Source organism: Talpa europaea (genome assembly GCF_964194135.1).
Source record: "Talpa europaea genome assembly, chromosome: 10".
Lineage (NCBI taxonomy): Eukaryota > Metazoa > Chordata > Mammalia > Eulipotyphla > Talpidae > Talpa > Talpa europaea.
This window is the reverse complement of record NC_140077.1, coordinates 44081094-44106699: the sequence shown is the minus strand read 5'-3', so window position 1 is coordinate 44106699 and position 25606 is coordinate 44081094. Positions and strand designations below refer to the sequence as shown.

The 25606-nt window shown below is 45.5% G+C and overlaps 1 protein-coding gene across 1 annotated transcript; it reads left to right on the top strand.

Moving 5' to 3' along the window:
• Positions 1–5644: 5644 nt before the first annotated feature.
• Positions 5645–25292, top strand: MACROH2A2 (macroH2A.2 histone; the record flags this gene model as incomplete). The annotated part of the gene is made up of 8 exons (XM_084244827.1): positions 5645–5816; positions 14600–14706; positions 16260–16457; positions 17797–17907; positions 19378–19477; positions 20886–20975; positions 23433–23607; positions 25127–25292. 8 exons carry the CDS (start codon positions 5645–5647, stop codon positions 25290–25292), a joined length of 1119 nt encoding a protein of 372 aa, XP_084100953.1.
• Positions 25293–25606: the final 314 nt, after the last annotated feature.

Below are 25606 nucleotides of genomic sequence, written 5' to 3'. Positions count from 1 at the left end.
ATAGCAGGAATCTAGAATACTTAAATAAGGGACCAGGAAAATGAATAACTATAAGAAAGTGAAAATCAAAATCAACAAAAACTATGAACCAGAGACACTTTTTGGGGGGTGGGGGGGCGGGAGGGGAGGGATTGGGGTCAGAATGGGGGGATTGCAATTGTATGGGGAATATAAAAATAAAATTTATTAATTTAAAAATAAAAGAATTTCCAAAGAATTAACAAAAGAAATAGAAATGAAAATACACTGTCAACAAATGAGAAAAATGAACTAAGTTTTCACCTGTCTTAGACAGGTATTGATAGGACTGTCTAAAAGTAAAAATAAGTTGAAAACTAGAGGTATCAAGATTGAGTTTTGGAGGTAATCCCTGGAAGTAAAATTCAAAATTGTTACATGGAATGGTCTCTGGAAGCAAAATTGGGAGTAGAAAGAGGGGGCGACAAGGGAGTTTGTTGCTGTTCATATTACAAATTTCTTGGCCTTTTTGTTTTATTTTACTATGTACAAATATTACTTAGATTTGAAGATGTAATTAAACTCAAATTTTTAAAACAAGTTCTTTAACTTTCTTATTTTCCTTGGATAGGGTTAGCTTGAGCAAGTCATCTTGATATATTTCAGCTTTTGGTGGTGGGCCCTAACAGAAGATTCCAAACAGTTAGATCACAAAGAACATAGTGTCTTAGTCATGTTTTCCTCAATGCCCCTAAGACAGGAGAAATGCCGCTCAGTTCAAATTATTAAATGATTAGGTTCAAACAACACATATTTGTGTCCTAACAATTTAGTAGCTGTTTGGAGAAAACAATAAACATGAATTAAAATTAAAAAGGATATTGACACCCCTCTTAAATCTGTCACAGTGAATGACAAATAGCATGTGTGCACCCCTTGAGCACTGCACAACTTCTGACACCTTGGAATCAGACACCAGCACTCTCCTCTCTATTCCACAGTGATTTTTCATCCCACACTTTTAATCATAGTAATGGCCAAAAGAATCAGCTTTGCAAATATATGGCCCTGCTGTGAGCTGATACTTGTGGATCCAAGACAAACATCAGTGTGTTTCCCTTGGAAAACATAAACATCCAATGAGATGCTCCAGGGTGCCTCAGCACACAGGGTACCACAATTGTAGCATCTGTTTGAAACTTTATTATGGCCTGTCCTGCAACTTCAGTGGAAAATATTTGAGGACAAGAGCCATATGTATTCCACAACAGCTAGTGTAGTTTCTTGTTCAATAACAAATGTCCCATATATACTATCTGTCATTGAATCTGTGATGTCATACATTGTAAGATGCATGCTGATTTCTAGAGATAGACAGAAGTTTTTTTGGGAAAAAAAATGCATCAAAAAATAAATAAAATAAGGTAGATATTTGAATAGGCTGGTGTGAGTTTATTGCCCAAATCTGAGTTAGTTCTGCAATTTCATATTTACCCTTCTGGTATCCGTATAAGTTAACTCATCAGTGTCCTTATGGGTTTAAATCCCAATCATAGAAACAAATCTTTAAACAGTGGAGTCCAATTATGCCCTCTTGCCCAGCACACACAAAACCCGTGCTGTTCTTCCACCTGCTGCTATTCTGTGAATGAAAGGGAATGAGTAGGCAGCATTCTCTCCCCTAATTTTTGACTTTTATTTTTTCTGTCCCCCATTGTTAAAATGCTTAAAAAAAAAAACTCTCCCATTCACTTGCAAGTTAATATGATACTGCCTACCTTAATGGTACCTTGATCTTTCATATATGAAAGGACAGGTGTATTGCAGATCCCAGCTGCATCTGGTCGGAATCCCAATTTCTCAAGCACCCCATGAGGGACCTGGTGAAGGGGAGGCACCTGAACTCGGCTTCCAGGGGGTGCCCACCTAGTGTGCATAACCTGGCAAGGGCTTCGCACTGCTGGATTTTGTCCTCAAACATGTAAATAAACATAATGTATACTATAGTGTGGAGTATAGCTTTGGCTAATTAGAGCAAAATTTGTTTTACCTGCAAAAGGTAAATAATTGTATGAGTGGGAGGAAGAAAAATCACATTGCAAAAGTTCTTAAATAAATTACAGAGGGCCTCCCTGGTAGCTCAAGTTTTAAAGTCTCAGCTTTATCAAGCTATTGCCAGTCACTGTGGCATGAGCTCATCCTCCCAGCCAGGGAGCTACCCACATGGCACAGCAGACTTCTCCTGTCTTGCCTCCTACTCCCCTCAGCAGTGTATTTCAGTAGATCCTCCTGTTTTGCTCCCCACTCTGTCTCTGGTGAATTCTTTCACACACACACCCCTACCCCGCACCCTTGGCCTACACCCCAGCTCTTGTATGCATAAATAAACAAAATAAATCTTTAAAGATAAATAAATAAATTACAGAGATCCAAATTCATAGCAAGTAGATAAGAACCCTATCAAGTTTTTAACTCCAGACTGCCCAAGACTGGATAGAATCCCTAGGAAGGAGTGGCCTGGAAAAAATGGAAGTTAAGTGTTGCAACTTCTCACAACTCTAGGCAGGGTCCAGCACAGGCTGAGGAGCGGGGGTCTTAGAAAGTGGGGTCTTCTCTCCAGTGGCCCCAGAAAGCGCAGCACTTCCTTACGTCTGTGGTTCCCAGTTGACATCTAAGCTCCTGTCAAGCCTATTCTCTGCTTCCCCTAAAGATCCCTGGCAGTGGCCTGATTCTCACTCTGCCCAGGGCCTCACAACCCCCCTGGGCCTAGGAGTTGGGTGGCTGCTGCTTACACTCTTCACATTGTCTGAAATGGTGGGTTCCTGGGCTCAAAGATCCCAGCAGCCCTGTTCAAGTGCATCTGACAGTCAATCTCACACTTAGACCTAAAATGCAGCCCAGCTCCGTCTGGAAGCAAAAGAATGAAAGTCTTGTTCAAAGTGGTATGTGTTTGGGGTAATCCCTGTGTTTTGCAACATTCAGCTGAACAATATTCAATGTTACTCTATTTGATCTAGCCCTGATTTTCCTTACTTGGCTATTGTATTTTCCTAAGTGGTTTAGGCATCAATCCCTGAAGACACCTGTGTTTCTCTACTGCCAGGACAATCTGTGACTCCTGTGGCTGCTATTGGGAGTCTCTAGGGGGCAAGACGGGAGTGGCAGGGCCCTGCCCTGTGGCATTCAGGCTGCGTGCATTGTTCCCTCTGCTGCCAGCAGAGATTAGGACTGTCCAGCACACCCTGTATCCACAGGGCATGTCCACCCTGTGATGGACTTTTCAGGTGGTTTCCTTGGCAACCAGACCTACTAACCTTCCTCCCCTTCTCCTCTTACCAGGAAGTGAAAAAGCACATAATTGGCTTAGTGGAGTCACCAATACTAACTAATACATCTTTATGAAACTCCACAGGCTCCTAACTCTTTAGAACTGAATTCTTTTTTTTTTTTTTTTTTAGAACTGAATTCTTAAAGACACTAAGCTTCTTTTCCACAACCATTTGAAAAGTGTATTTTATGAAAATGGGACTCTTTTAGACCAGAAGGACCTATAGGATCAATTAATCATATGTTATCCCTGTCCCCTGCACTATTTTAATCAATAGCGCAAATGACTATACTATAACTGTGCCTATTATAATGGTTGCATTTAGCCACAAAATCAGCACTGACCAGCAGCAGGCCTTCGTACATTTACCGATGCTTGAGTTTCCCCAACATAAATTGATGGTTGATAGTTACTGGCCTAATATGCTTCCTCAAAGAAGGACATCTGTGAATGAATGCATGAGAGTTAGCAGCCTCAGACAGCAGAAGCACAGAAAATGTGAACAGATGTTCTAAAAACAGCGATACCATTTTATCCCTGGGCCTTCCTGTGAAAGAGATCATAGTCTAAGGCATTTTGCCCATCTTTGCTGGTACTTAACTTTGATGAATACCTCCATCTTTTGGAGACAAAATGACATATAAAATAGGAGTGTGGTAAGTATTCAATACACACAAGCACTTAAACAATCACGTCCAGGAAGTGTGTAATAAAACACCCCAAACTCCTGGCCTTCACCTCACAGATAGGAGCGTGGTAAGAATGGGGTTGTTGCTAATTTCATAGGTTGTATATAAAACTGCTCAGTCACAATAGGGGATAATTGGATATTTCAGAAATTTGAACTCTAAATTCATTCTTCCATCCAGTTAAGTGAATCCCAGCTTTGGGGCCTTCATATTAGCCTTGAGTTCACATAACATTTTCTTCCATCGTCATCTTAGACCTTTTCTTAGGTCGATTCATGGCCACCTCGGCTGTGGGCAAGCTGACATGGTCACTTTTTGAGATGGACGTCTCCATGGATGGAACCAATTGCAATTTTTTAAAAAGATTTTTATTTATTTACTTACACAAGAACCGAGGTACAGGCCAGATGCGCGGGAGGGTGAGAGGATTCACCAGAGACAGAGAGGGGAACAGAACAGGCAGACTGACAAAATACACTGCTGAGGGGAGCAGCGGGCGAGACAGGAGAGGTCTGCCACGCCATGTGGGACCCTCGCTGGTGCTTGGGATCGAACCAGCACTGCAGAGGCTGCGGACAGCTTCACAGCGCTGCGCTCAACTGCCTGCGCCACCCCGGGAGGCCCGCCAATTGCAATTTATTGTTGACTTTCTTATTTTCCATCCCCAAAGGAAATAGCTACTGAGAATATGGTGACCCTTGGGGCAGGGAGCTTTGACTCTACCACAATTCTTAGGAAATTTCTCTTTCCTTTTCTTTGGTCCTGCTTGTTTGTCCTCTGTAATTTGCTTTTACTTATTCTGAATGATATTTCATTTTTTGATCATAAGACTCCTCCAACCAATAGGTTGAACTGTTACAATTCTCTGAGTTATTTTAGCCTTACAAAGACTTTTTCAGACATGTACGATCATTTTATCTTCACACATAAGCTGGCTTCCTGAAATGACAATGAATTACATTCATGTCTCTCAGCGTACTGGACTGAAGTCACCTCCTGCTGTTCAAAATCAACCTGGATTCCCATTCCAAAGAGGAAGAGCTTGATTTGCCTTATGGCTTTTAATTTGTTGTGTTTGGTTCCTCTGCATTAGCTTATTCAATAACACTTAAAGAATGCTACATTATTGGAATTTAGAAAAGGGTTTCCCTCTGAGAACTGAACACATCAGCTTTGAGTTTGTGGTCAAAGCTGACCACTATAATAGGCATGACCGTATTATAGTGACTTTTATTAAAATAGGCAGAAGTAAATCAGAGCCCAAAAGGACCGTTTCATTTTCTTGTTGCTGTTGAAACGAATTATCCCCAAATTTAGAGGCTTAAAACAATACAAATCTACTCTCTTAATAGATCTGGAAGACAGAAGTCCAAAATCAGTTTCTCTGGGCAGCTCTATTTAGTGACAGTTTCTTTGGCTCTTCTATAGGGACTGGGTTGGTCTGATGGGCTGGGGATATGTACCCAAGTCCGGGAGCCTCCCTGCCCGCAGCACCTGCAGGCCCAGCCGCCTCCCCCAGGTCAGACACAGTCACAGTGCCCGGGGCCACACCACTGTTCCCAAGATGTTTGCCAACTGCTCCTCCTCACACTGACTCCTTTTCTTTTCAGCATTGTGTTGGTGTCTGGAGACCACTGAATCAGCAAGCTGAGAGGAAAACTGCAGCAAGATGTCGGGCCGAAGCGGGAAGAAGAAAATGTCCAAGCTGTCCAGGTCAGCCAGGGCCGGCGTCATCTTCCCGGTGGGGCGACTGATGCGCTACCTGAAGAAAGGGACGTTCAAGTACCGGATCAGCGTGGGTGCTCCGGTCTACATGGCGGCCGTCATCGAGTACCTGGCAGGTAAAGTGAACAGTGGGTCCCCCCCCACCCCCTCCCAGCGGCTCCTCCCACACAGGCCAGGACCGACGCTCTAATTCCCCCTGCGGCTGTGTTCAGGCTGCTGCGGTAGTGGTGGGGTTTCGGCTTGCCTGCTGAGCTAAAATCAATTTCTGCAGGCTTTAGGAGAGAAAAGAGGACACAAGAAGGACAGATGATCAGCACGAAAGAAGAGAACTCCCAAGAATGTGCTTTTTCTAGACCAGCCCTCCCCCAAATTGTGTCTTGCTTTAAGTGAATGCAGTACACAAAAATCTAGGCCTCAGCAGAAGGTGGCAGGGTGGAGGGTTTGTATTCCTTTTGTAAAAAAAATTCTGCACTTTACACCAAATTCCTCGTTAAACATCCATTTTCCTGGTGTATTAAGACTAGAACTCAATGTACATAAATAACATTAACCTGAGCATGGGAGGCATCTTCTGTTGGTTCTATGAAGCTGATGGTTTTCTAATTTTGCTCTCCTTTATTTTTTTTTAAAGATTTATTTATTTATACAAGCACTGGGTACAGTCAGAAGTGTGGGAGGGTGAGTGAATTCACCAGAGCCAGAGTGGGGAACAGAACAAGCAGACTGATGAAGTACACTGCTGAGGGGAGCAGTGGGCGCGGCAGGAGAGGTCTGTCGCACCATGGTGGACCCTTGCAGGTGGCCGGGGATCAAACCGGGGCTGCAGAGGCTGTGGGCAGCTTCACAGCCCAGCACTCAACCGCTGCACCACTAGGGGAGGCCCTGTTCTCCTTTATTGTTGTGGGTCTGCCTATAGAACAGTACTGGTACCTTCCTATGCGCCTCTCTACAGAGGGCCAGTCCAGCCTTGCTGGTCAAACAGGAATGGGAGGTGGGTCTTTTGCAGTATAGTGTCAGGACAGGACACAGGGCAGGTTTTCTAATATCCAACAGACCGGGTAAAGGAGGAGTCAGAGTCCTCAGTGGTTTTTGCAGGTCTTTTATTGGGATTTACCCGGTACACAGCAGTTAAGTGTGCTGGGGGGCCGGGAGGCTGGCAGTCCTCCCAGCCCCCAGCAAATCCTCACTCTATCTGGGCTCTCCGGTGATCTCTGCTTCTGCTTCTCTCTCGGCTTCTCTTTTGGCTTCTGCTGGCGTCCCCGTGACGCCACCCTTAAAAAGTACAGTCTTAGCCCAGGTGAATCCAATCTACCTATGCCCACACCCTACTCCAGGTGCCCGCCATCAGGCATGCATTCAGGACCGCAAGGATCCATCATCTATCCTGATGGCGGGAGGGCAGAAAAGCCTGACATTTTTCCTTACCCTCCATGCAGCCAGGCCTGTCTCCTCTATGTCCTTTCCTACCCATCCTTTGTGCTTTTGTTACCCTCCAAAGGGGGGCTGGAGTTGAGAGGACACAGGCTTAGATGTCAGCTTCAATGCAACTTATTTCACCAGCTCTGTTACCTTGGGCTGGTTCCTTAACTTCTCTGAGCTTCAGGTGTTTCCGGCTGTAGCTCATTGAACTCTGCTAACTCATTAACTGAGTTAAATGAGGTAACATTTGTAAAATTGAGCTAATGCATGTCTGCTGCATAGGATGCATTCAATAAATGTTAATTCTTCTCTCCTTTCTATTAAGAGCTGATGAAATCATTCTGGGCAAGGTATAAATAATTAATTTCCTAAAGTGTTGTATTTTCAAGCTGTATTTGCATTTTAATGAAAGGAGTTTTAAGACAAAGGAATGCATCATTATTAGTAGAATCTCGGGTCATTGTTGAGTAAATAAAAAGGGGAATTTTAAATCAAGTATTAGTTGTTTTTACTGTTGTTTTTGGAGGGGGCATCAATTGACTTTGCTGTGGGCAGGGAGTTCAAAGTACCAAAGCTTCCTGTCACCCTTGAACTAACCTTCAATATTCATGACTGAGTTGACTGAGTTCCTACTTTGGATCAAGCCTTACAGATACAGCAGAAAGAAGATATGTGATCCTGCCTTCACCCGGTTTAGGGCGGAGAAAAACATCAAACCTATCACAATCAAATGACATATATGTTGGGCAGTAAAGTTAGAGACGCTTTGGGAAGCGGGGAGGGGTGATGGGGGGTCCCTAATATAAAGCAAGTGTCATTACAGCCTAAATCAGGTCCTCAACTCTGGCTTTGCCCAGGTTGATTGATCTAAAATCCTGATTCCTGGGTCTCACCCTGGCAGATTCTAGGCTGTGTTCTTGACATTAGGATTTTTTTAAGTTATCTCAAATGATTCTGATGAGCAGCTAGGATAGGAAATTCTTAAGTGTTTGCCAGATTCAATGGGAGGGTTAAGCTAAGAGGAGACTGTCAGGTTGGGGAGCAACAAAGATAGAGACCCAACGTTTATAGGAAGTACTCTACTGGAAGTTCTCCCTTCTGGGAGCTGGAAAATGGAAGAGCTGGGAGCAGAGCTGGGAAATGGGAGCGGGTGAGAGATGAGATGGGATTGGTGGGGGAGTAAGCGGAGAAGGCAGATCCTGGAGAGCCTCGGTGAACTTGTGTACATTTTGCACTCTCTGCAGGGGAAGGCATCAGAAGAGGAGGTGGCAAGAACAATAATCTTGCCACCCCAAGGTCATGGCAAACTTGGTGAGGAAGGTGTGGGTGATCAAACTGCAAGGGGGTGAGGAGATGTAAATGAGAGACAAAGGAGATAGGGACTCTTTTAGGGAGTTTGGTCCAGAAGAAGGAAAGAGAGGGACTGATGGGTGATGGGGTGGGAGAAAGTGTCATGTGGAAGAGGCTTGAGTCTAGGGTCCTTGGAGTCTATCCTTAGTCTCACTAACCATACCTAAAATGTAGTATTTCCTTCCTTTGTGAAATAGGGCAATAAACCACAGTAGTGTCTGCAACACCTGGAAATTTCTCACTGATTAAAATCACCAACATTCTCTTACTAAATTTTCATTATTATAAATATCTAGGATGTCATGTACACTTACCTTTATTTCAAATCACTGTAGTTATTAGACCTGCCACTGGATCTCATCATTTATGTTTGAATAAAGAAGTACACAGACTACTAAGTCCCAGATTTTTTTAATACTTTGAAAATTAGATCTCATTGTAATTGGTTTTGACATCCTCTATATTTTATGCATTTAAAGCCTTATCCTGACACTCATTAGAGTGGCTATTGTTAAAAAAAAAAAAGAAAATGAAAAGTGCTTATGTGGATTTAGAGAAACCAGTGCCTTGATGTAAACTGCTGGTGGGCATATAAAATGGGGAAGTGTGTGGGAAACAGTTTGGTGGGCTCTCAGAAATTAAGCCTAGAATTACCCTATGATCCAGCAGTTCTACTGATAGGTATATGCTCAAAGAATTGAAATCAGAGATTTCAACAGATACTTATACACAAAAGTCATAGCAGCATTATTTACAGTAGTCAAAAGTGGAAAATAACCCACGTATCCATCAACAGATGAGTGGATGTGGTTTACACAACCAATGGGATATCATTCAGCCCTACGATAGAATGAAATTCTGATATGTGCACCAACATGGATGAGCCTTGAAGACTTTATGCTCAGTGAAATAAACCAGACACAAGAGAACAGATATTGTATACTTCTACTTATGTGAGGTAGCTAGAATGGGCAAATTCATAGAGACAGAAGGCAGAAGGCTGGTTGCCAGAGGCTGAGGGGGCAGGATGGGGAGTTACAGTTTCATGGATGTGGAGTTTCCATTTAGGATGGTGATAAAGTTCTGGAAATGGAGGTAGCGATGATGGTTGCATGACACTGAACGTAATCAGTGCTACTGAGTCATTCGTTTAAAATGGTTATAATGATAAATTTTACATAATGTATGTTTCACTACGATGAAAAAGAAACTTTATTCCAAGATGGGTCCTTGGGTCTCACCAGACAACCCAAGAAATTCCTGGTGCTGATAAGTTACAGCATCCCTGCTGGAGGGAGAAAAATTGGCGATGCTGGAGAGTGGTGGAGAGGGAAGGTCACTCCTCCAGCTCCCAGAAGTGGGGGAATGGCTAAGGACAGATGAACACACCACCATGTCCCATGTGGAGACATCAGCCTATCAAAGTCATCCTCCTCTGACACATAGAGTTTTACCTTCACAGTTTCTCCTAATTGACCCTCAGAACAGAGCTTTTAAGTTGCAGTGTTCAGCTCTTCTCTCCTGCCCAGATCTCAGTAGTGAATGGTGCTCACCTTCCCCCAAATGAACTGGGACATCTCTCGCTGATGTCCTGAGAGCCAGCCTCGCCAGGACCAGTGATATCATCTGGCCAGTTTATGTCTACCAGAGTCATGGTTATGGTCTCTGAAGTTCCTCTCTCCATTCATTGCTTCTGAGTGGAAACCCGAGGCCATAGGAATGGCATAAGAGAAGGCTGACGACTTAGCCAAAATGAAAGTTGCATACATTTTCAGCAAACTCTGGGGGAGAGATGCAGGCTGCCTTGCCTGATTTCTCTGGACTGGCCTCAGGTTCACACACCATCATCATGAGAGGCAGTTTCTAGTCCCAAGGTGGAAGAGGTTGTACCATCCGGGGAGGAATGTGTGCTGAATGGCCTGCCCCCAAGATATCCTCCATCGCCCAGAATGGACATCACATGCCTTCTTCCGTATATAGATCTGTAAATGGCCCAATGCTCACCTCCAACAAAAGCAAGGGAAATTCTATGGAAGAATTTAGCATTTATCAAGAGCAGATAAAATATAACTACAAGATATCCAAACTGAATAATTTTTAATCATTTTTATGGCAAGAAAAGGTTATATAGTATATATTTTTTAATTGACAATAGATAGATCTTTTAAAAAGGTTGCCTTTCAAGGCACCTCATGAAACCATAATGGAATCGAGAAGTCCTTCATTTCCATACAACTGCATTTATTCATTTAACACCACCAAGCATGTTTAATCTAGTGATTTTCATTTAGTACATTGGTGTTTTGAAAAGATTGCTTTGGCAGCCAAGGCCACGTGTACGGTTGTGTAGGTTGTGAACTGCACAAGCAGAGTATCATTCACAGCAGGCCTCACATTGGTGTATTTATTAGGAGTACTTCCAGTAGATGGCAGTAAAGGGCCTTCTCAAGAAATCAGGACACAAAGTGTCTTTTTATTTTGCACAAAGGCTTACCCATCATTGGCACGAGTCCACAGTAGGACCAAACTAGGGGTGAGAACACCATTTAGACATCCACTGCAATTATCTGGGCCAGAAGAAAAGAGAGCCTTAACTCAGGTAACGGCAACGAGTGTGGAAAAAAGAGGCAAAGGTATATGAGATTGATGAGGTGGATGGAACTCCATATGGTGCCTGGGGGCGAGGGAGAGGGCTGGGTAGGGAGAAGATGAAGCTGTGTGGGGATGGAGATATCAGTTCCAAGGGCCATGGGAGGAGCAGGTTTGGGGGAGTGATTCGAAGTGGGGGGCATGGAAAGTTTGAGGTACTGTGGAACTCCCAGATGAGGCTGTCCAGGTGACATCATGCAGGGCTGGAGGGGCAGATCTGGTAGCATGGGCAGGTAGATGGGGTTTCCCGGAAAGACTGCAAGTTCCGAGCAAAGCAGAGGGCACAAACAGCCCCCGGGGCAGCATCACCTGGAGAGCAAGTGGGCAAGTAGATAAGCCAGTAAGAAAAGGGGCTGGGACAGGAGACACATGAAGGAGTGGCGAGTTCACGGACAGTTCATGGACATCACATCCCTTCTTCCGTATATAGATCTGTAAATGGCCCAATGCTCATCTCCAACAAAAGCAAGGAAAATTCTAGGGACGAATTTAGCATTTATCAAGAGCAGATAAAATGTAAATATAAGATATCAAACTGAATAATTTTTAATCATTTTTATGGCAAATGGTATCCCATCTCCTGCGGCTGGGATACCTATCCAGTGTTGGCCTAGACTGTGTACAAAATAAGAGGACATGGGCTCTCCAAAATATTGTGCATGATGAGCTTCCCACCATCCCTTTTGGCTACAGGCATCACTCTTTTTACTACCAGAGGCATAGCTGTATTCCAGATGGTGACTATTGTTGGGAGTATGACTTCTTACAGGTGAGGAGTTGGCTAGAGAAGCCTGGAGACTTCCACAGACATCTATGCCTCTTAATGGAATAATGATTTTCCCACAAAATTTTCAGTGGAGTAAATTCATGCTCTAGAAATCCAGTTTTCCTATTGATTGCCAATAGAAGGGCACTGATGTTCCCAGTGTCAATAAAATCACCAAAGAATGTAGCAAACTTTTATAGTTCATGCAAATGTATTTGTCATAATAGCATTTGAAAATATTAATAATGACTGTCATTCTAAACATTTAAATGGCAGAGTCCCTGTCACAAGGCAGACTAAACATCTAATGGAGAAAAGAATTCCTTGGTCTAGATTTCTGCTGCATATTAGTTTTTCTTATTGAAGAAAAATGTTCTGCCTCTGCTTTTGCACCAGAGCTCATGATGTCTCTGAAATATAACTTATTTCAGAAGTCCAGGAGTCCAGTCTCATGCTGGCCAAGTCTCACCTGCGTGCCCAGCCGGGCACTGCCTGCTGAATCCTTGCCTTTAGTCTCATCCTGTGCTGATTTGATTCCAGCAGATTTTCTGACTGTGGCTCTAATGTCTGTGCATCTGTCCATCAACCTGACCTTCAGGATCTCCCTGAAGGTTTTAAACATGTAGGACTTCATTAGCCCTGCCTGTCACGGTAACGGCTTATTTGATCAACTTGGAAGGATGCTTCTTCCTCTCAATGAAGGCGACAGAGGCAGCAAAGTGATGATCTAAGATGCTAAATTAAGTTCATTTACTCAGAAGCGTAAAACGGAAAGGCTCCTTGACACCCCATCCAGAAAAGGACGAGGGGAGTGCTCCTGCCTCCCAAGTGTGCCACCCCCAGCCCCAGATAAACAGGTGCAGGAAATGCCTTTGCACTGAGCTTAGCTGTACTTTTTTTTACCTGAAGTCATACCGCAAGCCTGTTTGTGAAAGCTTCATAACTACATTGCTCTTCAAGGGGTACCCTCACAAGACAAAGTACTGGGCAGCTGCCTGAATGCAGCAAACCATGTGATCTCACACAGCATTCATTTCAAATACTCTATCTGTTGTCCCAACAGGACTGTCATCTTCAATTCAGAAAGCACAGTCACATATAAATGAATTGTTGGTAAACACAATATCATCACTTAATAACCTGGGAAAGATGTGGTGAGAATGGATTTTGTAATGATGTAGCACTTTTCATTATGGAAATGTCATATAAATATTTAACTCTAATGCTTATTTTATTCTAATTTTCTGTTAATCACATTTACTTAGTTAATATGCATACTTATGCCAGGTTTTTTTTTATTGCCATAGATTTATGAATGATGGCAATTTCCTGTGCTATTTCATTTGAAATTAGGTTGATTGTAAAGATTCACACAGACTCATCTGTTCATTTTAGAGCTTAGTGTTTATGCCATTGTACAGTGAAAAATCCCTCAACACACACACACACATTTCTCCCCCCCACATTATCAGTAGGAAAAATACATTTGCACATTGCCTCTAGCTTTCTAAGAGGAATTTTTCCTTGAAGACTCATTCATGTTTTTGAAAGCAGACCAATTTGATTTAGCATAACATCCTCTCAAGTTGAGGAAGAAAAATGAAAGAAGATAGAGGTATGCATGCCCATAAGGAGCATAAACCAATTCTATAGATTTTTTTTTAATTTTAACTCAAGCTTTGATAGTATATGAAATAGGTTTAAGAGCATTCCTTTTATTAACTCTTCCACGCCTACCAAGCAACAAGTTTTTTAAAGTCAGAAATATGCTTAAGTCCTGAGGGATATGTAGAAAAGCCTTGAACCCCAACATACTTTCCTTCCCTAATAGGTATTCCCATTAGGAGCTCCCTTTTCTGGTTAAGCATTTCCTTTTCTCATAGTGTAAATCAGTTCTTCCAACCTACTTTGCTTTAGGACTTGGGGCATCAAGTGAAAAGGAGAAGGAGACTCTGAAATGGAGGTGGGGAGGGTCTCAATGAACACCAAAGACACACTTCACTTACAGCACTATTCTCTTCAGATGGCGCTGCTCAAATCCTCTAATGGATTCTGTGTTGGTCAGGATTAACTTCTGCCGACAGAGGGTTAAACAAGGGAGTTTATTTCTCATGCAAAAGAAGTCTTATCAAAGATAGTCCAGTTTGATGAGGAGGATATACCATTATAAGAGACTCTGGTTCTTTCTAACTTGTGCTCTCTCATCCACAAATTCTTCCTCTTGAATAAAGGCAGCTGCTCCTATCCCAGCCATCACACACACCCAGTCTGCCAACAGAAAAAGAAGGGCCCAGACATTCATTGATGGACACTGCCCAAACATACCATACAATGCGACTGCTTGCCTTACATTGGCCAGAGCTTCGTCACATGACTATACTGATCTACAGGGGAGGTTGGGAAATACTGTCTTCAGTCCTGTGATGATGGGCACAACAAAAAAATCAAAGGTCCACGTGTTAAGGAAGAAAGGTATTTATCAACGTCAAGCAACAACTAGAAGACTTTGCCACAGGATCATATATCAGGTCTTCTAAAGTAAATTACTTTGAATTCTGAGGTTTTTTTAGTTTTCTGGATTTCTTTCCAAGTCCAGTCATAAATATTACAGGTGAATATCACAACGTAAAATTAAAGACTATTTCCAAAGAAAAGCATTAGAAATTTCAGATCCCAGTCTGTGGTTATCTATTAACCTCCCCCTTGTCATTTCAGCGGAAATTCTAGAATTGGCTGGCAATGCTGCGAGGGACAACAAGAAGGCCCGGATAGCGCCCAGACACATCCTGCTGGCAGTCGCCAATGACGAGGAGCTCAATCAGGTGGGACCGGAGCTTTGAGGGAAATCACAGAATGAGTTTGCTAAACAACCTACCAGTGTGCTCCCCTGGCTGGCTTCAAATTATTTCCTGATCCAGTTGCTAGGTGCACGTATAGAAAGACAATTCAGATCATGTAAGAAAAGAGCAAATTCTGCTAGCTAGATCAATAAAATTGCCTCTTAAATAGATCCCATTATATATATATTCTGGGTCTGGCCAGACCTTCATTCCCTCTTTAAAGAACAGCTCTCTGGGGCCTCCCCGGTGGCGCAGCGGTTGAGCGCTGGGTTGCGAAGCTGCCCGCGGCCTCTGCGGCGCCGGTTCGATCCCTGGCTGCTCCCCGGCCACCGGAGGAGGGTCCCACATGGCGCGCAGACTTCTCCTGCCGCCCGCTGCTCCCCTCAGCAGTGTACTTCAGTCCTTCTGCCTGCTCTGCTCCCTACTCTGGCTCTGGTGAATTCTTTCACCCTCCCGCGCTTCTGACTGTACCCAGTGCATGTATAAACAAAACAAACAAACAAATAAATAAATAAACATGCCTCTATTTAAAAATAAATAAATAAATAAAATAAAGAACAGCTCTCTGACAAGAGCAGAGCACTCGTATTACTCTTTTCATAGTTTCTTCACCCAGATTTTGTTAATGATTTATTCTGATAAGGGCATGAGAGACCTTCTTTATAGATTAGAACTGACCCTTTTATTTTAGAGCTGACTCCAAAGTGGAATGGACAATCCCCAAACATACACAAGGTGGCGAGTAGAGAGGACAGGAATTTTTATTTATATTTATTTTCTAATCTCACTCATCTCAGCTGCCTGTGGTGAAGAATCAGTTCTTATTTCCAATCCATGATGGACTGACAATTTCCCAAAATACAATCACTAGGAAAAAAACATGAAAACAATCAAACTACAAGCCACAGTTTTTATTAGTGCCAATAGGTCCCCAATAATTCTGTCAACTTGCTATATACATTTCTAGACTCTTCCTGGTTATTTCTCTAATCCTCTTGTCACAGACAGTACCCAACAGTCTGTGGACCAACCCTGCTTGCAGATCTCACTTGAAGGAGAGCTGCTAGATGCGCCGACTGGGTTGGGGTAGCCGTGTATGTCACTTATTTAAATTAAACATTTATCAGTCGGGAGGTGCATAGTCAAACATGTTTTACTGATGGAATGAATGGTCAAAGAGTGTGGAGACCACCGGTCTGTTATTAATGGGGTCTAGCCCTAGCACTGACCTTTGAACTTCATTTTGTCAAGCTGCGCTCCCCACGTGGGAAGCCCTTTATCCTCTGTTGTGTCTGAAATTCCAGAGCCCTGGTTTCAAGCTCTATCGTCCTTTCACTTTGCTTCACTTGCTGTGCTTTCTGTACAAGATCACAGGATTCCTTCATACAAGTGAAACAGGGAGAACCGATTCAACCATGTATTATGCAATGCCTTTGGGAAAACAGACCATTTTTTAACACTTGTTCTGCCAACTGCATCCAATCCAGAACCAGCAGGAGCTCTGCTGTCTGAACTCATGCTTTTTCTCTCTTCAGCTGCTAAAAGGAGTGACCATTGCCAGTGGGGGCGTCCTGCCCAGGATTCACCCTGAACTGCTGGCCAAAAAACGAGGGACCAAAGGCAAGTCAGAAACGATCCTCTCCCCTCCCCCAGAGAAAAGAGGAAGAAAGGCCACTTCAGGCAAGAAGGGGGGCAAGAAATCCAAGGCTGCCAAACCTCGGACGTCTAAAAAGGTGAGCCAGAAGGGAGTTTAATGATCCAAGCCGAGTGTGGAGCTGGCATCACCAAAGGACTGAGGACTCTCCACAGCTTGGCATGGGGGAAATTGACAAGGATGTCCATGTGGGATAAAGGGACACTGGCACTAGAGCCCAAGTCACCAAACAGGATCTGTTAGCGGCTTCCACACCCAAAGCTTGCGTGGTTTTCATGTTTCCAGATCCCTTCCACTGCCCCCACCAAAACTGGAAGTGAGAGCTGATAACCTAGAACTCCACTTTTCATTTCTCTAGTGAGCTCCATGTTACCTACTAAAATATATATATATATATATACACCACTAGGGGCCTCCCTCATGGCACAAGGGGTTAAGACACAGCACTACCAAGATATCCACAGCCACTGCAGCACCAGTTTGATCTCTAGCCAGGGACCCACATGGCTCAGCAGACCTCTCCTGTTTTGCCAGCTTCTCCCCTCAGCAGTGTATTTCAGTAGATCTTCCTGTTCTGCTCCCCACTCTGTCTCTGGTGAATCCTCTCACCCACCACATCTCTGGCCTACACCCCAGATCTGGTATGCATAAATAAATAAATCTTTTTTAAAAAATGAATAAATAATTTAAAAAAAACCTCTAGTTTCCCATAGAGGGGTGCCTGAGTCCAGTTCGTGAAAGATCAGGTGTTTGAGGATAGCCTGAAATGCTAAGTAGGTGCAGCTCAGAGGTGGACTCTCATAGGCTGACCAGTACACTAGCCACTAGCTACAAGTGGATATTTAAATATGAATTAAAATAATTAAAGTTAAATCAAATTAAAAGTTAAATTTATTGGTTGCACTAGCCTCATTTCCAGTGCTCCATAGCACTGAGCAGCCCAGACGTGGAACATGTCTGCAGTCACAGACGGTTCCATTGGACAGTGCTGCTGCAGTGCTTGTCAAATTGTCATTCCACAGACCCCTTGATAACACGAAAGAGTGTATAAGTGTTCACTCCACTGCCGCTGGGCCCGGGAAACCTGGGGGAGAAGGAAATCTGAGCAGTGTGCTGCAAAGGAGCACTCTTGCTCCTGAGGCCTGTCATCATAAGCTGAAGGTGTTGAAAAGAACACGAATACCACACCTGTGTCCAGGTTTGAGTGCCTGGGTTCAGGTACATGTGGATACCTTGAACACACTTTATTTGGGGCAGCACCCATTTCTTTCCCTCATATTACTGTCGAGAACAGCAAAACAATGCCTTACCCATTCCTTTCATATCCAAGTTGATAGTAGCCAGGGGAGAACGTCACAGAGCCACTTTGGACTTTTTCTGGATTATTTCCCATCTGTCCTTCTGATCTCTACCAACAGTCCAAACCAAAGGACAGCGATAAAGAAGGAACTTCAAATTCCACCTCTGAAGATGGGCCAGGGGATGGATTCACCATCTTGTCTTCTAAGAGCCTTGTTCTAGGGCAGAAGGTAATAAAGAGAACTGTAATGTGTGGCAGTAAAACACTATTGCATTTTTATAACCTACTGTTTACAAGCAATGATGCCTCCTCCAGCCCTTGCTCCCCTAATGTGACTTTCACTCTGGTCTTGAATTATTCATGTTTGAACTAAAGAGCCAAAACCATGTTGCATTATGAAAGTAAACTAGCTCTTTGGTGCTGACAGTTGTTCATGCTGACAATGGTCAGCCACAAGTATGTAGAGAGACTTTTTCTGGTTGGTAGATAGGATGGCCTTACTGGCTTTGCTGTGAATTCCCCATGCTCCAGTTACTTCTTACCCACCAAAAAAATCCATCGCTAACCTCTCAAACAGCCTTTGGGAGGGCCACCTGACATGGTTCAATGTAATTTATCAAAAAGAGAAAATAGAAATGTATGTTTCCTGAATATCCCTGGTGCTAGAAATGAATTATTTGCCAATAATTCAGTCTCCTTGCCTTTCTCGACTTTAGAAAGAAAACAAACAGGGTCATACATTTGAACGGTCTCTGGCAGCACAACAGCCACCCAGTCAGACATGCAAATAATTCATTCCCACAAGCATAAAGTTTACAGAACAGACAATTTATCTACCAAGTCAACTGGGACTGAAACAAAATACACGAGGAAACAGTTAATCATATCTCTGGTAGCTGAAAGCTTGCAGCTGACAATACTACAAAGCGATTGGGAAGAACGTGTTAGAAGAACAGCATAAATGTGGCTGCTTTCTAAGTCATCACTGATGGGAGCAGGCAAGCAAAGAGGTGGAATTTATGTCCCCTCCAGGGGTGTCCATAGTTACACGATGATTAGCTTTGTCTCTCTTCTCTAGGGGAACATAAAGTTCTTGCTCACATGAGGGGCATACGCCCATGATGAATGCCCTCCACTCTACTCTGCCACCAGCACTGACATAGCACTTGCCTTTCCGAAGTATTGCCTGATGATTGGTCCCCAAAAGGCAGGATAGCAGACACAGGCAGATCAGAAGCCCAGAGCTTTGCTCAAGCTGATTGGCTCATGGTTGGCTCCATGTCCCTACACCTGAGGATCCTTGCTTCTCTGGGAAGAAGATGGGGTGCTGAGGGGAATAGAGAGAGCAAGTCTGGGGTTCCCCTTGCAGCAGCTAGTCAGAGACCATGTGACCACCACTGAAGCCACCCAGAGTGGGAGCGAAGGCTAAAGGGATAGGAAAGAAAAAGGAGAGGCAGTCCTGCTCCTACTCCTGAAGAACAGGCAGAGGTGTACCCTGCAGCAAACTCAGCTGAAAATTAAATCCACTGAGCTTGAGAGAGCCTGCTGGGAAACACCTGGAAAGCGGGGGTGGTGGCTCCATGTCTCTGTTGATATTCAGCATAAATGATTGAGAATGAATAGATAGATAGAGGTTAAATGGGAAGATTTTTCACAGGATTTGTTCCTTCCCCATTCTCCATTTTTCTTCCTAATACAGCTGTCCCTGACCCAGAGTGACATCAGCCATATTGGCTCCATGAGAGTGGAGGGCATTGTCCATCCAACCACAGCCGAAATTGACCTCAAGGAAGATATAGGTAAGGTCCTGAGACTTTGGTAGAGGTGCCATTGCGTAAATAGTGCCCTGTTCTGTCAAGTTCTTATGAAGTCAGTCATGGCCAACTAGATATCCCTCAGCTTAGGATGCCATGTCAGACTCTTCCTTTGTGTGTGGTCAAATGGCAGCCGTGTAGACCTATTTCCCCTGCCTCTCAGTGTGAACTTGTCTATGCCTTCAGATACATGGCCCTCTCCCTGCTGATCTCCCTGTGATCCAGCAGATCCACACTGGTGAGGGATCTGCGCACAGAATGGAGTCTTGGGGGCCCCGGGCACAGCCTATGATCACTGTTTCCAAATTGTATCACTGAGACCCACAGTAATGGAGACCACAGTAATGGAGAATGCCCTCCCAGTGGAATAGTCATTTGTCCCTACATGAGCTGCAGTGTAGTGTGGTTCTGAGTGGGGAGCAGGAGACACTCCCTAGCCTCTAGGGAGCCTCTTAGCTGAGTAATAACAAATACAATAACCAATAGCCGTGTGTAGAGTTGAGACTTGCCATATCCAGATCACCAGATGCGTGAGAAGATGAAAATATGTGAGGGGAAATTCCTCCCCTCCCGCCTAAAAGCAGTGCTCCTCTAAGTCTGGACAAAACAGCCATTTGTCACCTCAGAGGTACGAGAAGCCCCTGGGGCACATAGGCAGGGTTCCTGCTGACCAGATGGGGCGGGAGGTCTTACCCACTGCGGGACTTCCCCCGACCTCTCTGTGCGGAGCCTGAACTATTGAGAAGGGAACTGACCTAACAGCAAAGGCCGAGGGATCTCCCAGCAGAAAGGTCCTTACAAATTAGCACTAGGCGGGGGAATATGCTAGGCTGCCCTGGGCCGGTGCTTGTCCTTTGACCCCAGTGAGTTACAACAAATTGGTGGTGGTGAATTGGGAATGAGACCCCAGAGCTTTCCGCCCAGAGGTTCCTCCTGAGCCATCTGTCACCTCAGGCCCTGGTTCCCATTGTGGCTGGCTCTCCAAGGGTGGCTCTGGCAACAGGTGGCAGGCTGCAGGGTCTGTGGGATGCCTCCAGAGTGGGTGCTGCCATCCAATCAAGACAGTGAATATAATCAACACAATACGGCCACTGAACACAGAACAGAACTCTAGATCCTCAATTTAAAAAAAAATCATTTTCAGAATTCATGTCATGAGATCACTTTATGCCCAAATGACTCCCTTAAACGGTCCTTTAAGAGAGTTTGCCAGAATCTAAATCCCAGGGACAGAAACCCAGAAACCCCTGCCTCTAGGGAAACTGGTTCAATTTCAGAGTTTGGTTCGCACTTCTAAGCATGGTTTTTTTTCTCACCTTCTGAAAATATGTCGAGGTGCTAACTAGTTAGGTTGAGAACACTCACAATGACTTGCTGTTGTTCTCCACCACAGGTAAGGCTTTGGAAAAGGCTGGGGGGAAAGAGTTCTTGGAAACAGTGAAGGAGCTGCGCAAATCCCAGGGTCCTTTGGAGGTTGCTGAAGGTAAGCGTGGAATCAGGCCCACCTTCCCAGCACCCACCTTCCTCTCCACAACTGCATGCTATACACATATTTTGTTCGTAAAACAAACAGACCCTAACTAATCAAAAAGTTATTATAGCATTTCTCTGATCATTTGGGCAGTTCAAGTCAACTTGCATTTGATCACCCACAAGAATGGTCTGGGGTTTTAGGTAACTCTGTGTGTGTGTGTGTGTGTGTGTGAGTGTATGTGAGTGTGTGTGTGTGTGTGTGTGTGTGTGTGTAAGATACGTAAAAATCTACCATTGTAACATTACAGTTCAGTGGCATCCAGCACACAAGCACATTTTTTTTTATGGAATAATTTTTTTTTCCTTAAAGATTTATTTATTCATGCATACGAGAACCAGGGTACAGGCCAGATGCACGGGAGGGTGAGAGGATTCACCAGAGACAGAGTGGAGAACAGAGCAGGCAGACTGACTGAAATACACTGCCGAGGGGAGCAGCGGGTGAGACAGGAAATGTGGGATTCTTGCCGGCCAGCTGGGATCAAATCCACGCTATAGAGCCTGCAGACAGCATCACAGTGCTGTGCTCAACCACCTGCGCCACCAGGGGAGGTCCCACAAGCACATTTATAATGTTGTTCGGCCATCACTACCATCTGAGTCCAGAGCTCTTTTATCTGTTAACACCTTCAGCAGAAACCCCCCACCTGTTAAGTAGCCACACCCATCCCCAGCCCCTGGCACCCATCTATCTACTTTCTGTCACAAATCTGGACTTGGCTGTTCTGGACATTTCATATAAACAGAGTCATACAATATGTAATCTTTTGTCTGACTTCTTTCACTTAATTTTTATGAAGCTCACCCCTATCATATAGCATTGCTTCCTGCAGCCCCCAGACTCTGAGGTCAACAGGGACATCCTGCTTCTGGTACTTGGTTGTGGAGTCAACCAGTCAGGCCTGCGGCCTCCTTAGTGTTTATGCCAACAGATTCCCTTGCTCACTGTTCACTCACCAGACAGTCAGCACCCACTCAGGCACCGGGAAGCAGGGTGCTGGCAGGCTTGCGGGGAGGGTATGGGGCTGCAGAGTGTCCCTTGCCTTTCACCTCCACCTGCCCAGCAAGTGCAGTCACGGTTCTCCATGAGTCTCTAGGAAACACTTCTTGTCAACTAGGTGGGCACCATATATTTCAAAAAAAATCTTTCAATCCCACCCCATACATGCTCCAGAAGGCGGCAGATACTCATGTGTTATAAACACTATTTTGGGCAGTCAGCATCTGTCCCCAGGGCCCTAGGCTTCCAGAGCCAAGTCACCTGAAGGGCCTGGGACCCAGCGGTAACTGGTGCCGTGAGCCCCAGCTCCTCAAAGTGGTGGCTTAGGGTGCTGCATGGGCCTGACAGAACCCTCCTCTGGGCATGATAGCCAGAGGGACCTCTCTCTGGCTCCTCAGCACCCAAAGTGCTTATCAGCTCTGTCTCTGTTAGGAATGGGCTTGGGGGAGTAAAAAGCAAAGGTGGGGAATATGAACGTATTCAGCAAGCTGGCATAACTCCACAGTCTGGAACACCTGCTCTCTGCAGGCTCCTCAGGCGTGTTCAAGACAACCCCCGTCCAAGGGGGTACAGGCAAAGGCAGGGCTTCCCAACTGAGAGAGTCCTCAAGTCACAGTCTGTTGAGCAGGATCTGGCTCTGTTAAAAGCTGAAAAGCCACTATGTGAGTTTCCTGTCGCTGCTGCCACAAATTACCACAAATGTGGTGGCTTCAAACAACACAAATCTAGTCTGATGGAGTTCTGGAGGTGGAAGTCCACCTCAAGTGTGAATGCTGGTTGCTGGCAAGGCTGGCTCCTTCTCGGAGAGCCGCTGCTTGCCTCTCCCAGCTCTGGGCGCCCATGTTCTGGGCTCCTGGTGCACCACTCCAGGCCCTGCTTCCACCGGCACATCGCTTCTCCCGCCTTTGACCTGCTCGCTTCTCTGGCATAGGGAGATACTCAGGGCTTCTCCAGATGGTCCACAACAATCTCCTCTTTTCAAAACCCTTCCCTGACCATAGACTTGTGCAAGGTCCCTTTTGTCATGTAAGGTGACATGCACGGGTTTCAGGGATTAGGAGATAGACATTTTGGGGAAGACAGTCCTCAGTCTACCACAGCCACCAGCGGGGATTCTGAATGGACCCTTTGATTAGGAGCCATTGTCACTTGGCAGCCTCACCTGATGACTAGCTGGCAGACCAAATGGAAGCCTAGCACCGTCACATCAGGGTTTATCCAAAGCAATTCCAATACAGCTTCTGGTAAACATTCAGTCCCCATCAGAGGCAGGGCACAATGTCCAGACAACTTCTCTATGACTTCCTGGTGCCCCAGACCTCTAAGAGGCCCAAGGAGTTTCCATCCAACTCCTGCTAAGACGAAGTTGTAGGAAATAACCTGCGTCATTTCTCTCTCCTACCCCAGCTGCCGTCAGTCAATCCAGCGGACTCGCAGCCAAATTTGTCATCCACTGCCACATCCCTCAGTGGGGCTCCGACAAATGTGAAGAGCAGCTTGAAGAGACCATCAAAAATTGCCTGTCAGCGGCAGAGGACAAGAAGCTAAAGTCCGTGGCGTTCCCACCCTTCCCCAGCGGCAGGTAGGAGGTGGGTCTCCAGGAGGACAGGAGGGGTCCTGAGTTTATTCTTCCAGCCTACTCCCTGGGACTCAGCTGCTCCCCCACTTACTCATATCCACTCCAGCACCCCTACAAGACATAACCAGGGCTGTCACTGTACCCAAGCCCGTCAACCAGGTGACAGAACCAAGAAGGCCAGTTTCCATCCTTCAAAACACACAGGAAAAGACAGCTGTAGGGTGGAGTGGGAGGCAGAGTTCTCTTTGCAGCACCTGCCATGTTCAAAGCCCATCGCCTGCCAGCTGTGTGAACCAGGATCAGAAACACCAGGCCAGAAGGCCTTGGTCTGTGGTCCGGCAGCAGCACCCCGTGTTAGAATGTGGTGACCCCACCCCATGCATCTCTAGGGTACCCTGTGCTGTCCCGGAAGGCAGGAGGGCCAGGAGGCTGAGGCTTTGTCAAGTGCCCCTGGAGAGATGAAAGACTCTCACTGAGGCTTTGCTTTGGAGGGTTAGAAAAATGACAGCTCTAATTGTCACTGACCCCAACAGGCACAGCAGCAGGTTTCAGGTAAATAATGAGTGTAGCTGTCCCCAACTGCAGCACAGCCTTCCCTCTGTGTTCATCACCAAAGCGAGTTATGGCTTTAATTTTGAACACCCTCTCTCTTGAGAGACACCCCTCTGTAACATAGATGTGATTTACACTCTAAAGCCCTTCTGTTTGTAGCTGAATCACAGGAAGCTATGAGAGAAATATGAGGCCTAGCTTCCTGCTGTCATCCTGTCTCAACCTCACCACACAGCTCTGGTCTCCAAGGCCCAGGCCCAGCAGCACTGCCAGCTGAATTCTTTACAAAGCTGGGGCCACGTGCCCTGCTGCGCTGGACTAGGACACACCATCCATGTGAGAAATCCGAGGCAGACCCACCCTGCACCCGTCTAAGGGGGATTAGTGACTGGCCCCAAAGGACACTGTGGCTAGGTCCTCTTGAGGCTAGTTATTACCACCCTGCCGGGCAGGCAGTTCTGGCCTGGCCTTCTGGTGCTTGCTTGGGCCCTGACCAGAGTCATCCATGTTGAAATGACCTTGACACCTCCCTTTGCGTTACTGAGGACAGCTTGAAGGGCACAAAAGAGGAATTGTAAAGGCACTCTTTGCCCTTTAATGAGCAATGCTTGGCACAAAATCCAGTTATAAGGACCAAATAAAACCTCTATTTGCCTTTTTGAAGACCAGGTCTTCTAAATGCCACGTCAGTGGTGTTTTTAAAGCCCAGCTCAATTTGATTGAGGACTTTCAAGCACAGGCACCGCTCACTGGCCAGTCCTATGACCTGGGCTAAAACCACTGGGCCTCCGAGTCAGTGTAGCACCTACACAGCAGGGACAGTGGCCACTCCCAGGCTGTCCCTTGACAGGGCTCATAGGTGATCATGTGTGGACCAGAGGCAGACAGTGAGACCCCAGCTACAGGAACTGGGGCCCGGAGCCAGTTAAGGGCCCAGAGTGACGTCAGCTCTCCTTTTCCTTTGGCACAGAAATTGCTTCCCCAAACAGACCGCAGCCCAGGTGACCCTCAAAGCCATCTCGGCCCACTTTGATGACTCAAGCGCGTCCTCGTTGAAGAATGTCTACTTCCTACTCTTCGACAGCGAAAGCATCGGCATCTACGTGCAGGAGATGGCCAAACTGGACGCCAAGTAGCTGCCCCCGGCCAGCACTGCTCGCCAAGGGAATCCAAGGAGGAGCAAAGTGACAGCAGCAGTGGGGGGTTATTTTTTAAAAGAAGGGAGAAGGGTTGACAGCAGGGGAGCGAGGGTGGCTGAAAAGGAAGCAGGTAGCAGAGGCTGCAAAGCAGGTCCTGCCCCCTTGACCCCCCAGGAGCCCTCTGCCTTTTTATATTCTGGTTAAAAAGAGCCTCAGTCCGTAATTAACCAGGTGTCCACCAGGGGTTTCTTTCCATGTGTTTTCTTCCTGTTGTTTTAAAACTTTTTTAAAAAAAACAGACTTCGTTTTAG